This window comes from Anticarsia gemmatalis, chromosome 13 (genome assembly GCF_050436995.1).
Source record: "Anticarsia gemmatalis isolate Benzon Research Colony breed Stoneville strain chromosome 13, ilAntGemm2 primary, whole genome shotgun sequence".
In the NCBI taxonomy this organism is placed as follows: domain Eukaryota; kingdom Metazoa; phylum Arthropoda; class Insecta; order Lepidoptera; family Erebidae; genus Anticarsia; species Anticarsia gemmatalis.
In genome coordinates, this window is record NC_134757.1 from 6,805,238 (window position 1) to 6,822,917 (window position 17,680).

Here is a 17,680-nt window from a genome sequence, read left to right on the forward strand (position 1 = left end):
CTTAATTTTTTTAAGCAGTTTCTGTCTCTCATATTTAAAGAAACCTTCCTCTACATAATTGAAAATATTCTTCTATTTTCAAAACAAAGCTTTTTGATTTGTCAACTCCTGCAAGTAATACAAAAAAACGAGTTTTGCGTTGAGAATTATCTATTTGTATAATCTTTAACTATTTTCTTAAATATAACCCTTCTTTCAAATGTCATTGACGTGTTCAAAAAGGTGGGATGCGTAGTAGAAATACCACCTCCGCAAATTATATAGATGGCATGATAAATTTAAGTCTGTATTTAAGGAAACCAATGAGATTTGAAAATCTCTGTATTCTATTTCAAAGGTAACATTACTACCGTTAAATGAAACAGAGTAGCCATTTTTAAACAGTGCCATTTATTTATAACCTTTATCGTAGAAAACGTAACGAGGAGGATAGGTACATAACTTGAAGTAGGTTTGGGTTTAAGTTTCATATTACTCAAAGCCTTAAAACGCGGTTCCACTTAACCTCTGTAAATTACCCCCTCCTATAAGTGACAATTATTTGCTGTTCAACATAGTTTTCTAAGTATCTGATCAACGTGTTATGTTTAAAGTCATTGAAAAGAGTCAAATAAATTAAACAAAAATAGGGACATATAACTTATCAATTGATATGCAGGTATAATAAGCGATCCAGAAAATGGGTAGGCTGTTACATCCGACAGGATAAAATAAAATATTAGGGTGTTAAAAGTTCGCAAATGTAGTCTTAATATGTTCATATAAAATACTTTTGTAATTGTAATAATATCCTACTTACTCCATGCTACTTACTTCACTTGTTTTCTTCATTAGCAAAATAAGTGAATACAATTTACTTACAGGTATAAATATTAAGTTAAGCTTTTTCAGACTATTTTGTTATGGTCTACATACCCCATACGGGTCATTAGGTAACAATATGGTACAGTAATTACTGCTACAAAACTACGTAAGAGTCCTAACAAAACATCACGTGTTTAGCGTTTAATGTTATCATGCAAAGTTTGACCGGCTTCATCTGTTTGTACAAGCTCAGCCTGAAGTCCCAACACATGCCCTCCAGTCATATCTTATGTACACAACAATAAGTAAATAAAACTCATTAATTATTGCAACAAAATTTTATTCCATATTTACAGGCAGTAAATTCGTAGTTTCAGAATAAAATAATTTGTGATATGATTGATACAATAATAATTACAATAATTTATAAGTATTCATATTTAGCAATCCCAAATTACTGTACATCGCATAAAATATTATATGAGCTTTTATATCTTTCTTGCTTATAACTAAGTACTTATTTATTGGCACATTTGAAAAATTGCACGTGAACGACGGCCGCGGCGTGCGTTCTAATTTGGTGATATGAAATAAAACAAATAAGTTACTTTATATCATTATGTCTTAGTTAATAAATCCATAACATTAGCAGTATAATAAAAGAGTGCTTACGTAAGTCCTTAAAATGCTTATGTTAACATATTTTGTAAATAACAATTACATATTTTCATTTAAAATTTCCAAATCTAATAATTAGAATAATTTAAAAAGTGTCGTGTTGATAATGTTTTTTATTATTTAATCTGATATGATACAGAAATTGTTGAAATCACGCACTATTCTCTCTCGTCTCATCGCCTTACCTCATAGTGTCATACTCGTATATCAAGCAAACTTGTATCTACTAAATAATGCGTGACCTTGTTTATCCCTGTATCATAATATTTTCTAGGTGAACAAAGTTGCCAGTTTCTACAAATACATTATTATTACAAAGTTTAGTTCGCAGTAAACAAATGTACCTATACAGATTTTCTATATAATACGATGGTAGCGAGTAAGTAATGAATTAGTATGTTAGTGTAAGCTAGAAGCAGGTGACGGCGTTGAAATAGCAGCGGAGCACTCGCCCCCGACTGTTGCCTGTCTGTCCGCGCCGCTGTAGAACACTCTGCGAACAAAAATAATTAACAAATTATCACTATTATCATTGAATGTTGTCTGTTACCCCTCTAAAAAGTACCATATCCAAGTATGACTGCGTTCCCACGGAGTCGTGTCTTACTCTGTTAAATCCTAAAACCGTAGGTTCGTGAAATTTTCCATATAAATAAAATTGCCACTGATCCGGATCCTGCAAAAAATCTGATTCGACAGAGTAAGATACAACTCCGTGTGCACGTAGTCTTAGCGTGCTCGAATCCTATATTAGCAAGCAGATCCTAGTAAGTACTGATTACCGCGACTATTCATTCGACAGGAATTTAAAAGTATCGTCAATTAAGCGTTCTATTTACTGCACACGTTCTGCTTATTTTGATTCACATAGTTGCCACAAGATATGTCTAAATATTTACGTAATAAACATATCCGAAGTATCTTTTAGTTATAAATATATTTGTCAGGATATCGTCATCGCGATTCTCAGATACTCGTCGTTACTTAGATGAATTATTCAAATAAGAATAAGATGTTCCCGCTAGGCTTCAATTAACACAATAAATTGTAAGTGCCGAAAGAACCTCACGTATCCATTAGTACGTTTGATAGGAGTAATCTTAAATATGTTAGGTATATTTTAGAAGGGGAAATACGACATACATAACTAATCAGAGCGCGGAAGCCGAGAGCTAATGTAAATAAACCGGCCAAGTGCGAGTCGGACTCGCGCTCGAAGGGTTCCGTACCATCATTCATAATAGAAAATTAACATTGAGCAAAAAAATACGAAAAGAACACGTTTGTTGTATCGAGACCCCCGACATCGACCTTGTTTTTTAAATAACAATTCTTATGACACCTTTTTTATTTACTGGTTGCTATGTTATTTTTATTTTGTAATTGGGCTTAATTAAGTTAAAGGCAAGGAATCCCTTGATTCCGCTAATGAAGACAAATACGCAAAGAATCTCTGTCACGCTATATTTTACAATTTAAAATTTTAGATCTTATTTGTTAGTAACTTCTGAAAATGGAAAGATTAAAATTCGCTGAGAAGCTTTTGGTGTGGAAAAGTAAAAAACATACTTTAAATCTCACAAACTTTCACATTTATTATATAATTAAGATGTGCTTGAGTTTTTGTTAAAAACCTTGGATCTTTTTTTAAAGTGACTGTATGAATGGCCTGATTTCTTTCCCCGGGAGATCAGTTATCTTCTATGTATATATCTTTCCTTATAATTCGAAACTAACCGTTAAACAAAAAAGTGTATTTCAATATTTGCCTACAATGTACGTAAACCATTACAGCTAAAATAATAAAAGGTACGTCTACCGTAGTATCTACATTTATATTAAAAGTAATCTACAATGCAAACAGTCTCCACAGATTGAAAGGGAAAGAGAAACAATGAAGGAAGTGTATAAATAGAGTGACAACGCAGAGATATGAAATGTCAAATGATATCCTTATAGGTTTTAATAGCCCATGATTATTATAAAAAGGATTTTTCTTAAATATCACTAGGCCAAAAATAATGACCTCAGCTTAGTTATTACCTTATAAAAACCTCCGAAATTAAGCTCAATAAATAAAGTTAAACACCTCTACGTAGGCGTAGCTGGGTCTACGAAAGAGCTACGAATCAATCTACGAGTACTACGTAGCACTTTAAATGAAATAGTCTAATGTCTACGACCTTGTAGTATTTCGTCACTTAATTTTTAATACGTTGAGTGTTTATTTATTTCTTTCAAATAGAGCGTATCACATTATTTTTGTACTTCTTATGGTCAGTTAACTTTATGTTTACGATCATTTTTATGGTTCCCTCTCTCAATGCTAATATAATCAATGATACTTTTGAAGGTTTTGTGGACGTAAAAATATGTTCGGTTTTTTTATATACTTGCAATAAGTACTACTTTAACAATTTGATAAGTAATAGTATTAGTGTAAAGTCGTATAAAATTGTATTTATTACTAATAATACTTATTATTACTAATTAAAGTTAAGCAATGTATTACGTTTATTTCTCGTAGGTGGCCGTTAGCCTTCACTTAATTATTCAGTTACAAGTTAATAATTAGTCATGATGACCATAAAATATTTTGTGAAGTACAGTTACACTCGACTTTTGTTCAAATTATATTAATTACGATAGTTTTATAATGTTTAACAAACAACTATAGTAATTATTATGAGCTAATTACGTTAGTTGTGACGAAAATTTTATAATCACCCACAGGAGTAATGTGGTAAAATATTTTCTGATTATGTATCAAATATTTTAAACTTGTTACAAACAAGCTGCCCGCCTAGATTTTATACGTAATTAGCCATTTGCGTAGCAAAACACACAAATCTCAGAGGTAATATAAAGCAAAACTATTAGGTAATATGCCTATTCCATCCATATGCATATTCCATCTTAATTTTATTAATGCGTAAACCTGTCTGTTTTGCTCTAACGGCCAAACATCTGAACAGATTTTGGTAATCAAACATAGAGATAGTTGAACACCCGTGGTCAAACAGAATACTTTTTGATTAAAATTACGCGTGACCGCATCCACGTGGGTCAAATTGTAAAAAAATATTTTGTCTATCCGTTCACGGATGGCGGAGTAATTGATGAACATACTTAAGAAACAATCATTCACACAAAGTATCTACTTCTTTGTTAGGTCGGTAAAAAAACAAATAATGGAAATGAGTGGATATCTCACCACATCATTGATTTCCTCCTCAGCGCTCCTGAGCGGTGCGGTCCGTGGTTCATCACTCTCCAGTCTCCTGTAATGCTGCGGGGATTCTTCGTGCAGTGCCTTCTGCAGAGCCACTAGCAGCCGGTCCAGGACCAACGCTGCGCGCTTCTCGTGGACTATCTCCTACGCAATGTAACACAATATTAACATTTGGCACAATTGAAAAGCAATATCAATAGGAAAGGTTGGTTAGCTACAAAAGTATCTCAACCACTTTGTGCTTATAACTTAATTAAATAATATTTTTTGCGACTTAAACTAACAGTCAGTTTCAAATCACTGTTAGTTTAAGAAAAATAAACCATAATAAATATAGTTATATCTATCATGATTACCTTGCGATAATTCATTGGCAGCCCTTTATAAAAAGCTCTAACATATAAACATGATGAAGTTATACTTTTCAAAGAAATGTAAGGACTAATCATTTGAAACAGTCTTAGTAACAGGAGGCTCTAACTCACATAAATCCATACTAGAGATCGACGTATTAAGTAAATTTTAGTGGGCGTCAAGTAAACAAAGCTAATCGAGGCTTAAGACACTTCCATAAACGTTAACGTTAGAATCAAATGTAACCAACATTTAAACACGGTAACTATTTTAATCCGTAGATTAAAGCGATCTCGCAAAATTTGTCCGTATTCCCGAATATCCTAATATTTCTTAAGAGATATGATTTCTAGGAAATCTGCTTTAGTTTTCTGTCTAGTGTAAGTGTTTTGGTCAAATTCGTGCCCAATTTTATCTACCACAGCGTAAAGGTTTTTTTTTTTAAACTTGCATACACTTGTTGTATAAACGTTAGATGTCAAAAATATCAACGACATGTTGCGAAGTTGTCCGACAGTTTATAATAGGCCCTAAGTCTATTTTAAAATTATATGAGCCTTTTTAGTCTGTAAAACAATTGGTAAAGATGTTTGAGTCTAAAAATAATCATGACAGCATTTAAACCCTGAAATTGTAACTATTAGTTTGCAATCGTTGAACCATAAGCATAATAGACAACTAACAAAGGACTTAAGAGAAATAAATACTCAATGCTATCTATTGTTTTGTATGTATAGAAAACGCGATACAAAGATATAAATGGAAAATAAAGAGTGTATATGATTAGAACGAAAGTATTTTAATAGTGCACGATTTGGTACACGTGCAAGGTCGAAACCGTGCAAAAGAACCTTGCGAATTATTTTAGAAGGAAAAGAGATATCAGACATCAAGGATATTGTTGACAACTGTATTTTATCCTCAATTTATATATTGACATATTGCTACTTGTTAAAATCGCATGTTTGATCAATCAACCAAAATATGCATTACGAGACGCTTTCATGTGTATAATATTTAATAAACATTTCAATGAAAACTTAATTGAATCCCAGTAGATTAATACTGTAATTTTAAAAGCAGGAATTTTCCGCGTTACCATGGCTATTTTGTTAAATATTATTCGGCTGCGAGGTTACCAATGCGCAAATGAATAAAAGCTTATCCCGAGGTGAATTAGAACACAGTGGATTTAACTGTCAGCTACATGACACCGCAACCTTTTTGTGCTATTCTATTGAAAAAAAAAACACGTTGTCTATTTTTAGTTAATAATTTGACACTTTTTTATTTGGCCTCTTTTGCTTATTCGCTTGTAAGTATAGTACAATTTGTAGCACGTTAGTACTGAAAGTTTCTAATAATGCATGAGTATTGACTAACGGCCAGTTCATTGAACAGTAAAAGCATTTGTACTAACGACTGCAGCCGATAATTTTCGTGTAGCTTGTAGCTTGTTATAATAGTTCCGTTCCTGTAACGGTTTTGTTCTTTAGTTATTTATTTAAGTAAGGAGGATCCCCTTATTGTTCATTGACAATAACTATTATTAATTATGTAACAGATATGTAGCCAATTTATTACAGGTATAACATTAAAATAAATATACATTTAGTGAACAATTAAGCTTTCAAAAAACTATTTGTTTCTTGGATATTTTATGAATTCTAAGCAAATGCTAGGTAACAATTTGTCATTATTGAAATCTACTATTTTTATCTAAAGGTGAATTCTAAGTTTTGCTCCTCGTTAAATCTTAGGAAACCTCTTCCTGAGACCGCTTAATTAATTAGCACATCATGTAATTGTTAAGTAAGCACTTACCGGATAATCATCGTTGTACATGGGCGCAGGGGCCGCGAGCACGCTCGTCAGGGCCAGGAGCAACAGTGGTACCGAGTTGCACATCATCGCTGGATGATCATCACACACAAAACGACACCTGATAAAATAACACCATTTATTTAATTTCTCTCTTGTTTAATTCGTACGTTTTTAACTTTATATTATGCTACATTTTCCCCGCTACTTCGTTTGCGCGAAAAATTTCCAGTGGTTAAAAGTATCATGTGCGTTAATCCAGGCTATAAACTAACTGCGTGCCAAATTTCATCAAAATCCTTTCAGTAGTTTTGGCGCGTTTGAGTAATAACCTTCCATCAAAACTTTCGAATTTATAAGAAAGAAATACGATTTATTAATTCGATTTCTTCTTATTTAGTCTTCACTAATATAATAAACCGAACCCTAATTTTCTTTACAGAAACTTTAAAAACTTTCCAATTTTAACTGATACTGACATAACTTATTAAGAGAAGAAAACAAAACATCGTTAAAACTTTTGCGTCAATTTATTGTCACCGTTGGATTCGGAATAAGCTTCACAAATTGAAAATAGATATCAATAAGAATTGGGTAAGACTCTGGGACAAATTGAGCCTCTTTGTTTTGTAGTTCAAGCTTGTTCGATCAACAGATGACAAGATACTTATTACTTACTAGCTGACCCGCGCAACTTCGCTTGCGTCCAATAAGAGAGAATGGGTAAAATTTTTCCCCGTTTTGTAACATTTTTTACTGGTACTCTGCTCCTATTGGTCGTAGCGTGATGATATATAGCTTATAGCCTTCCTCAATAAATGGGCTATCTAACAGTGAAAGAATTTTTCAAATCGGACTAGTAGTTCCTGAGATTAGCGCGTTAAAACAAACAAACAAACAAACTCTTCAGCTTTATAATATTAGTATAGATTTCTTTACGTACAAGGATAACGGCTGGATCGTTTTGTTCAACATTCATTTGAACGTGTATCGTGACTTCTGGGACACTGTCACTTTTATGAAATAGATCTTAATCGTATTCCTAAAAGTTAACCTATTTCGTGTTAAGGCTATTTTTATCTTTTCAAAGCTTTCAATTGAAAATAGTCCTATTTTTATATAATTGTGAGGAATTTAATGTATAAAGTTTTATGTTAATAGAAAGTCGTTTGGGAAATAGTAAGCAGTGAACATTTTTTGGGAACATTTTGTTTAAAAAAAATGGGTATAACTTTACAAAATATATGTGGAAAGCAAAATTTAAGTTTAACTTCTTAAATTCTTTTAAATCAAAACTTTTCATACAATAGTTCAAGAAAAATGATTATAATTATTAAATATTCCACTCATATATATACTTAATAATACCGGTCTCTAATTTTTTTGCGGAACGTCTGCTTTCAGTCCCTCACAAGGCATTTTTAGTTAAGAAGATTAGGTACTTCTTCTTAGAACTCCAAACCTTATCCATCTTTAATTCAGGAAGGAGAACATTGCCTAGGGAATAGTTATGAGTTGAAGTTATTTTCTTTCAGATGATAAACGTATAAAGCCTTCGTAGCTTAGAAAAAATGTCTTGGATCCAAACATTTTATCTTTAACGTCTCAGGAGTATTTAAATTCAATGAAATATTCTATTAGTATACATAAAAAGCAAAACATCGACTTGGTACATTTTAAAATATTAACTAAAACTGCTCTTAATAACCTTTTAAATAAATATTACAGTTTAGCAGCAAAACTTGTATATAAAATACTCACAAAAATCCGAAATTGCTTGTGCAATTTGTTTACACACAATTATCACTAATTTGAGAAGAAAAACTATTGATAAAATTGTTGTTTTCAAGAACTCGCCACGTATCGGCTAGGAGCGGGAAGCAGTAGCGGCGCGCGAAAGCTCGTCCGATTATATAGAGGATAAACGCGCCGCCCCAGCCTTTATAAGCCCGCCCAAAGTGTGCAGACTGTGCAGCCTACACATGGACGCTTGTTTGTTTTCAAATATATTTGTAGACACGCACACATTCCACGAATTATTTATTGATAATAATCCACCACTTCCATTCACTTTTTTTTGTTTAGAAGCCGGATTATCGCTGCAAGTTTAGTTCCGCTTTAGTCTAAACCTATCGACAATAAATTTAAACCTACTCGTACTTTTAACAATTACGAAGTAATATTAATTTGACTGCCATATTCATGATAATGTGACTTTAATGACTTTGAAATAATGTTTTCTATAAAAGCACTCACAAATGTATCAATATAAAAAGTCCGAACTTGGGCATTACTTTGTTTAATTAAGTAGTATGCGTACCATTTATTACAAGGAACAAAGTAACTAATCAAATATATCGCCTACAAATCTATTAACACATGATTGTATCTACCTATAGATATTGATATTTGATTGATACTCTCGCGCCTACGACAAATGTATGGTCATTATAAATCCATTTTTTATCTGGACAATGGGCAAGTTTATTCAAAAAGTGTGGGCATAAAGGTGGGCAAGGGTATTACAACCTTACAAGGGCCATAGCTCTGTGCCCTCTATTCCAAGATTTACTTTATACTACTTAAACTGTGAAGGCATTGACTCGCTCATACACCTTTTCATGAAAATAACAATGAACATAACAATATATTTGCATGATGCATCGTTACATTTTATTTGTATCGAATTTTCTTTGCTTTACCTAAATATTTATCAATGGATTCCCAATATTGAGACTGAGATGAATTTTAATGTTTGTAAGTATCTATGAACATCGTCCGATTCAGGTTTTTAATCTTATTATTTAATTATTATAATCATTTTAGTTTTAGCTTAAAAAATAATATAATCCTAGTTATTTCAGACCTATATTTAACTATATTTATTACTTTTATTCTATATAGGAACTATACTATATTATTACTTACTATGTAACTAAACTGCTTGTAGCTAGTTCGGATACATTTTTTTAATTCTGACTTTAATCTAAGTTTTCTAAAAAAGAAAAATAAGCACGTCGCTAAAACAAAAAAGTATAAATCTCAACCAATCATCAAGCCATCAGAGCAGCAGCATCAAAAATGGGTCAAGCAAGAAAAAAGGCTACTATTAACTCTTGTTATTAAAATGAACTTAGCAAGCTAAGTTAACACAATCATAATGTTCTTATCTTGTACATATTTATTGCTCAGAAAACTCTAGTTTATGCTACAAACTTTCCGGGGAAGAATTTAATCATCCCTCACGTATCACAAATGTGGGCAGAAATAGTAAACTGTGGTTAAATCTTCGTTGTTGTGAATAATGAAAAAATAAATGGAGTTATGAGGACAGTATATTATCTATAGATAACATAACATGTCGACTGTTTCACCGGAAGGTGCAGGGAGAGACTTAAAAAATACACCCATATTTCGCTATTCGCAATGTTACTCACAAGTAATAAAAAGACAAAACCAGGCAAATTACCAACCCCCGAACTACCATTTATTAATATTCTAATAATCATTTAAATAATTGGTAACGGAAAAATGGGTCCGACGAGATTTGTAAGCAAAGCGCTCCTTATTAATTTTCAACTAGTTACAGTGTTACACCGTTCTATTTAGTTTAAATACGTCATATTTGAGGCGTAGATAGATCGGAAACAGGCTGTATTGGCTGTGATATCAGAGTCACTTTTTTTTACTCTACTGCGTTTTAAATAACTTTTGTTGTACTGCGCCATTTCTGGACAAGTACCTACCTCGTCTCCAAATAAGAGAGGAGTTAAACATTGAATAACCTAATAGATTACATAACTAAAGTACCTACGTAGGTACTTATCTGTAAATAGCTCATTGTTTTCATGCAGCGGATATTAAGCACTCAAGAGCCATTTTAATAAAACTCATTTTATCAATGGCAGGATTAGTGAAAACTACTCTCTACGTGTAATGACATAGTTTGAATATTAAGTGTTCCATGAACACATGCTGGAGTGGAAACCATAAAGTGCCGCCATCAATAAGCGATAAGAATCTGCGTAATGGTGGCTTTATCGTGAGAAATATATAATCTTTTACAACATATGCATATAGAATGTATAGGAACAGCAGTGATAGCGGGCCTAGTTCTATAAGTACTCCCTTCCCGCATTAATGGTCGAGAATTCAAAATTTGGACATCATTCTTATACCTCTCTCATTACAAGAGGTTACCTTCCTTTACCTTGCAGTGTATAGTGTACAAGCTAATTAAGTATATTTTTCCTCTAAAGAGTGTTCTTAACCTGTCATAAAGCAGGACCCTGCAAGGACTAATATTATCACTTCTGATAATTTAATATAGATAACATTTAACAGACTCCATTTAACAAAAACTTAAAAAAAAGAGGCGTGACTACGTCTATCCATGACTCTACCTACTAAGTAGTACCTACTTATTATATACCAAACACCTATACATTTTATGGTATTAAAACAAACGAAAACGATATAACACAATAAAAAAATATGCATCCGATTTAATAAATGCTCTCCTGCATATTTTGTTGTTAGTAGTTGAAAGGTGTGTTAATATTATTATGAGGAAGGGCTGAAGAGGTCGCAGAATAATCGAGGGAGGGCGAGCTCGTAAATGCAACACAAGCGTCCCATTGTGCTAATGTGCGGGTCATGTCGCACCACGAGGGGCCTATAGCTAATCATTTCGGTCACTTAACTGTTACTAGCATCTCAAGAGTGATTACCCAAGTATACAATCAATCGAGCGGACATTTGCTTTTAAAGTACTTATCCTTACATCACTTCTTTTGTTTGGTATACGCTTTCTGCCGCCTCTGATTGCGTTGACTTAACGCCGTTGAAAGAGATTTTTTAATAAAATTCTTCAAATCTCTTGCAAATAGGTGTTTTTTTCTCATATTCTAAGTATGTTCTGGCCGTGCTGATATATTTGAGCTTTAAAACGCTATGTTCTGGTAGAGTCAATTGTGGTTTTTATATCTCGTATTTTGTCGGCCTTGTTCATTGCAAATGCCAGCTGATCTCTACATACCTACATCCTACAGATCAAAATAATGTGCGTAGGGAGATAGGACTCGTATTTACAATCTCAAAGTTAATTTTTGTGAGGGTAACTACAAAATCCTAATTATGTTAATATTTACGCGTATCACGCAGTCTTTACGATTTTACTTCGTTTTCTGAGAAGTCTTATAACAATCAGATGTGATATGGTCATAGTTTTCGTGTACATAATAAATATAATAATATGCTAATTTTCGCTTGTTATTTCATGTGGCTTGCGTTAGGTCTGTGTAAAAAAAATATCATACCACTGTCATAGGCTAGTAAATATTTCTCATAGAAACTAGGCAGCACTAGAACTAGGAGCCCTACCGGTCTACTAGGAACTTCTTTTTATTGTCTATTGATTTCTGATATTTCGCTCACTATATTGTATCTGTGGTTTACTTATCCATTCACTGTACTTCGGTCAAACCTCATTCGTTTACTCATTCTTCGGTCACTTTACGGCGACGCTGATAGAGTTGTTTTGTGATATTTAGTGATTACAAATATTATTTTCGCGCAAAACGTTGTAAAAAATGTATGTAAATATGCATCCATACCCAATCAAGTCTGTGGTCTTCAGGTTATAGTATAAAATATAATTAATATTGTCTTTTCATCGCAGGGCGCGAACGAAGTCGCCATCGGCGGCATCCGATAAAGATAAAAAGAAACCCAAAGAAATCAAGAAGAAAAAGGGTGATTCAGGATCAAGTAGTAGTGATAGTAGCGGCAGGTAATAAACAAGAATTGTATTCTAATGATAAAAGTCAATTACTATTGAATTTGTTAGGTTATGTCACAACCCTCAAAATAATGTTCTAATATTTTCCTTTGCTAGGGATTTCATTGTTGTTAGCTCATTTTATAAGCATTTTAAATGCATATTGGGCATATAAATTAGATTTCGACTTCAGGAATAACGATAGATTGTAAGGCACCTTGACAAGTTAATCATATTGTTTACAATCGATATGTTTGATTGCTAGACCTCCATTTACTAGAATCGAACATGTAGCTTGTAGTATTATTTAAAAACTCTATCTTTTCACTTGTTAGTTCACATCAATAAATGTGTTGTGCAGTTCTTCAGAGAGCAGTTCGTCAAGGTCTTCGTCGCGGTCGTCATCGAGCAGCTCCGGGAGCTCGTCGCGTTCGTCTTCGTCGTCCAGCTCCTCCAGCAGCAGCAGCAGTAATCATGACCGCTCCAGACCGAAGAAGAAGTATGTACAATATTTATTGCGGTTTTGAAACTTAAAACTACTTAAAATTTTGTAATTATGAAAGAAAAACTCATTCCTGAATTTATAATTTACGATAAAACAGACCTATATATCCTGTGATAACCATATTGTTTTATTGTTTAATTTATTCTATAAGTTAGTTAGTTGCACTGTTAGTGCAGATGTTAATTATTTATTGCTTTTTTCAGAATTTCGCCAAACAAAAGCCCTGTCAAAGATCGCCGTGAACCTGAAAGAGAGAAAAATAGAGACAGATCTCCTATCAGTGATAAGAAGAAATTATCAGCACCTTCTAATGATAAAGCCAAGAGTAAGGAGAAACATGACAGGTAAATAATATAGTTTTTAATTTTTTCTATATATAATTTTGTCTTTATATAAGTCTGAACACAACAGTATCTGTTTATTTGACATAAAATTATTTTGTGCAGGTCTCCAGGACGCAAAAAGCGTGAGCGTTCTCCACCACCCCGGCCAACAAGGATTCATATTGGAAGATTGACATTGAATGTATCTAGAGATCATGTTCATGAGATATTCTCGACATATGGCAATGTAAAGGCTGTGGAATTCCCAATGGATAGATTACATCCACACAATGGGCGTGGATATGCTTATGTCGAGTTTAGCAATGCAGATGAAGCCGAAAATGCCATGAAGCATATGGATGGAGGTAAATTTTAGACTGCAGTTTTTAAATATTATATATTTTAGTTAAAGCTCCTTGTCCTAGGAATGTTTCAGGAATAGAATACTAAATTATTTTTTCATAATTCAGGGCAAATCGATGGGCAGGAAATTACAGCAGCGCCGGTTTTGATACCGTCGCGTCCACGCCGGCCGTCACCGCGTCCGCCGCCGCCCAGACATGCCCCACCGCGGCGACACTCACCACCTCGGTTTGTCTACATTCTACAACAACTTTATAACTTCAATTTATTTATATTTTTATTAACTTGTGTATTTTTTGTAAACAGGTATCGTCGGCGCAGCCCCCTGCCACGGCGGCGCTCCCCGCCGAGACGGCGCCGCACGCGTTCGCGCTCGCCGCGCGCTGCGCCACGCCGCCGTCGCTCCAGGTCTTCCTCCTCCTCCTCCCGTTAATTCCTCAACTCACACACACAGACACATACACCTCCACCTCCTTGTCGCTTTGCATGCAATACTTACATTTAGTCTGGAGGTTTACAAGTGGTACTCTAGCTACATAACACATTCCAGAACTGACACCCAAGGTAAGTATAAATCCTATTCCTATCTCAAAGGTCGAAACAACCGTGACTACACTTGTTCTGTAAAGTCGATACAGTGGCCAGGTAAGTATTTGTGTCTTTTATCTTGCACCATATTATATGAATAAAAATTTAATTAGATGTTTCTTGTTATAAAAGCTTGCAAAATGGAAACGAGTGAGTGATCAATGCAGATGAACTGTATATGAATAGACGTTATAGTGTGGAGTGACAATGTAATAATACTGTATTTGTAATATCTTTGGGAAGTTGACGTTTTTTTTGCTAATAAACTGTATTAGTACTAAAGCATTTAATTTTTATTCCCAGATCCAAAGATCCCGTGTCCAATGTCAAGTAGAATACTTTCCATTAATGTTTACTATTATACCTATGCTATAACAAATTAATAAAAATACTTCTGTATAAGAATATGGTATTTTATTTCTGACTTGTTACATAAATAAATTTACTTCATCACTCATGTATTGTTTTGTCAATTTTACTTGCAATTATTTTGCAATATGTTAAATAATCTGCTACCAGGATTTTACCTTTATACAAATTGTTTTCTTCTAAAAGAGGAATTTCTCTTACAGACCTGGAAAAAAAATTAGTTAATTGCATACTAAGTAAAAGCATCAAGATTGTAACATGTTCTGCATGATATGAGTACAAAACATCAATAATAACACTTACGGATATTGTACTTTCATATTCTTTGGACCCCTCACAGGATTCCATGCTGACACTGGAGCTTTGTTGGCAAGCATTAATCCAGCTACTGCAGTATATAAACCATGTTCCTGACACATTTTTTCCTACAAAACAAACATTAACTATCTTAAATTATAATAAAAAATATTTCAAACAAGTTTAGTAATATACATCAAACATATAACACCTACCCTCCACTCTGCAAGCATGAAGTCAGCATCACTGAGAGCAGAAGTAGCTTTGTCCACATGATCAATGCAAGAAAAATGAGGCAGATAGTTTTCTTCTAGGAAGTTAACAAATGAAGTTGGCTGACTAATGAATTGTTCAATTATATCTTCTGGACTGTGAGTTAATTTTTGTTTACCATTTCCAGAATCTATCACTGAAAAGAGACCAATAATTAACTAAGTCAATCTAGAATCAATCAAATAATTATAGATTGCAAAATGTAAGTAAAAAAAGCTACCTTTAGGATTTAGTACTCTACCAACTCCATGTAGTATGCTAACTGTTTGGTCTTTGCCTAAAGACATGAATTTACTAGCTGGTTGTTTTTTCTTTCTTGTATTTTTACTTTTTGATTCTTTTTCCATTACTAAGCTGGTATCCATGTTCTGTTTAGACCCACCTTGAAGAATTCCAATACTCTTAGCACAATAACCTTAAGAACCCAAGGAATAATGGAAATATTAAATGACTTACCCTTTAAACATGAAAAGTGTAAATTTAAAACAGCCGACCTTACATCTCCGACTGATGAATTAACTACACATTCAATAGCATCAGCTGTTGGATTGTTGTATACTGCAGCATGTTTCTTACTTATAATACTGGCCACTCGTTTTAAAGCTGATCTTAGATTTGTTGGTGCAACACTATTGAACCTATAAAATATATTAGATAGATAAATATAATAATATGATGACTGAAGTACGCATCATATTTTGCAACTATTAGATTTACATGTTTGTATGCTTACGTAATGTGCTGAACACTAAACTGCTCCTTCAGACTTGGAGTGAAAAGATTTGCAGCAGTGTTTTTACCGTCAGTGTGTGATTCTGAACAAATGAACACTATAGGAGACTTTGCCCTCTGTCTGTATTGACTGGAAGCAAAATAGTTGTTCTTGTTCATTTAACTTAGGTAGGTACTTCAAAACTATATTACTAGTACAGTCAGCTCCAAAAGTTGCTGATAGCTGATGATACTCAATCTTTTGAAACCCTATATACAGAAGTGTGCAAGTTATTCCATGGAAAAAATGTTTGCCATTGATTGAAATGTGTAATTTTAACTCTTAAAGCTACTTTTGGGGCTAACTGTACCATCTAATGTACTTACTGTAGAACTTCCGTAAATTCAGATGGTGTTCTCAAAAATGTGTTAGGGAAATCTTCCACTAATACTATTTTTTTACTGTTATTATCTATTAGTGATGTAAAATTTGCTGCCTTCAAAATAAAATCTAAAAACATTGAGGACTGTCTTTGTTTGAATTCAAATTCCCCTGTAAAAAAAATAAAATTTTAAATGTGGTGTTTAATAAATTGAACTAAAAGTTGCTCTATTATTTTATTGAAAAAAGAAATTAATACACACCATTTTCTGAAGGGAAATCTATATCTAGTGGTGTTATCCATTCTGTTACTTTCATATGATACTTTGCAGCCAGAACTTGAATGGTTATGGTTTTTCCACATCCTACTGGTCCCGTCAAAAGTAGCATATCACCATTATTGTTATTACAAACAGACTTCATCCATTCATCTACTTCTTGAATCTTCTTGTTATTCACAGCTAAATCTTCAACATTTAAGGGCTCAAAGCTTTTGATCCAAGTTTTGTGATCTTTTATAACAACCCCTCCTCGTTCAGAGAAATCGGCTGTTTGGACCTATGCAACAATTTAGAAGGTGATTGTAGTTCATAGAGTTATTTTGTATCATGAGAGAATCTATGAGAATATTGTAAACATCAGCTTGCACCTTTACCTTTTCAACTACAGGATTCGCAGTTTCCCTCTTCTTTATATCTCTTTTCGTTTTTTTTACTGGTGTATCATCATCAAATTCAAACATTGGTTTGAACCACTTCTTTTCCTGGATCAAATAGCATAACTGTTAGATAAATATTATCTCATTATACCACGAATGTTAAATCTGTTTGTTTTTATAGAAAAGTTTTGCATTCATATTACATACAATCGCTTTACCTTTTTAATATTACTGGACATGGCAATAGGTTAATAATTATTCTATGCTTCGGGTATTAATCCAATATTTTATGCCTTATCTATTATTATTTAGCTCGGTAGAAATGTTATTATAAGGCACTTGTCCCACCGCCGACGATGAACGAGTAACGAGTGCGTAGTTGTTTAATGACAGCTGGTTGCTCTCTCGGCGTGTGTTCTAATCATGGAAGAATTAGTACTGACTGGAAGGATCACTAAGAATTATAACATTTTCAAGATACAAACTATCCTTAGTGTGCATCAAGAGTAATAAATAATGTATAAAACTACTTTTGATTGTTTT

The 17,680-nt window shown here is 33.3% G+C and overlaps 3 protein-coding genes across 4 annotated transcripts; 1 reads left to right on the top strand and 2 right to left on the bottom strand.

Moving 5' to 3' along the window:
* Window positions 1-1,182: 1,182 nt before the first annotated feature.
* Window positions 1,183-8,785, bottom strand: AstCC (Allatostatin double C). Its single transcript, XM_076121899.1, has 4 exons — window positions 8,651-8,785; window positions 6,893-7,010; window positions 4,697-4,858; window positions 1,183-1,975 (listed from the first exon to the last, which is right to left on the bottom strand). The coding sequence occupies exons 2-4, from the start codon at window positions 6,977-6,979 to the stop codon at window positions 1,892-1,894; spliced, it is 333 nt and encodes a 110-aa protein (XP_075978014.1). The 5' UTR covers window positions 6,980-7,010; window positions 8,651-8,785; the 3' UTR covers window positions 1,183-1,891.
* Window positions 8,786-12,357: 3,572 nt separating this feature from the next.
* Window positions 12,358-14,852, top strand: LOC142977766 (uncharacterized). Its single transcript, XM_076121855.1, has 7 exons — window positions 12,358-12,482; window positions 12,570-12,680; window positions 13,030-13,167; window positions 13,377-13,517; window positions 13,620-13,861; window positions 13,967-14,087; window positions 14,166-14,852. Coding segments are annotated over exons 1-7 (882 nt in total). The 5' UTR covers window positions 12,358-12,480; the 3' UTR covers window positions 14,293-14,852.
* On the bottom strand, window positions 14,846-17,533 carry Rad17 (Rad17 checkpoint clamp loader component). 2 transcript variants are annotated; one of them, XM_076121853.1, is made up of 10 exons: window positions 17,356-17,533; window positions 17,135-17,242; window positions 16,743-17,037; window positions 16,485-16,650; window positions 16,120-16,248; window positions 15,843-16,024; window positions 15,607-15,768; window positions 15,329-15,522; window positions 15,120-15,241; window positions 14,846-15,021 (listed from the first exon to the last, which is right to left on the bottom strand). In XM_076121853.1, exons 1-10 carry the CDS (start codon window positions 17,374-17,376, stop codon window positions 14,898-14,900), a joined length of 1,503 nt encoding a protein of 500 aa, XP_075977968.1. In that variant the 5' UTR covers window positions 17,377-17,533; the 3' UTR covers window positions 14,846-14,897. The 2 variants fall into 2 exon arrangements, with proteins under 2 accessions (XP_075977968.1, XP_075977969.1); XM_076121854.1 differs by lacking the exon at window positions 15,607-15,768.
* Between the last annotated feature and the right edge of the window lie 147 nt (window positions 17,534-17,680).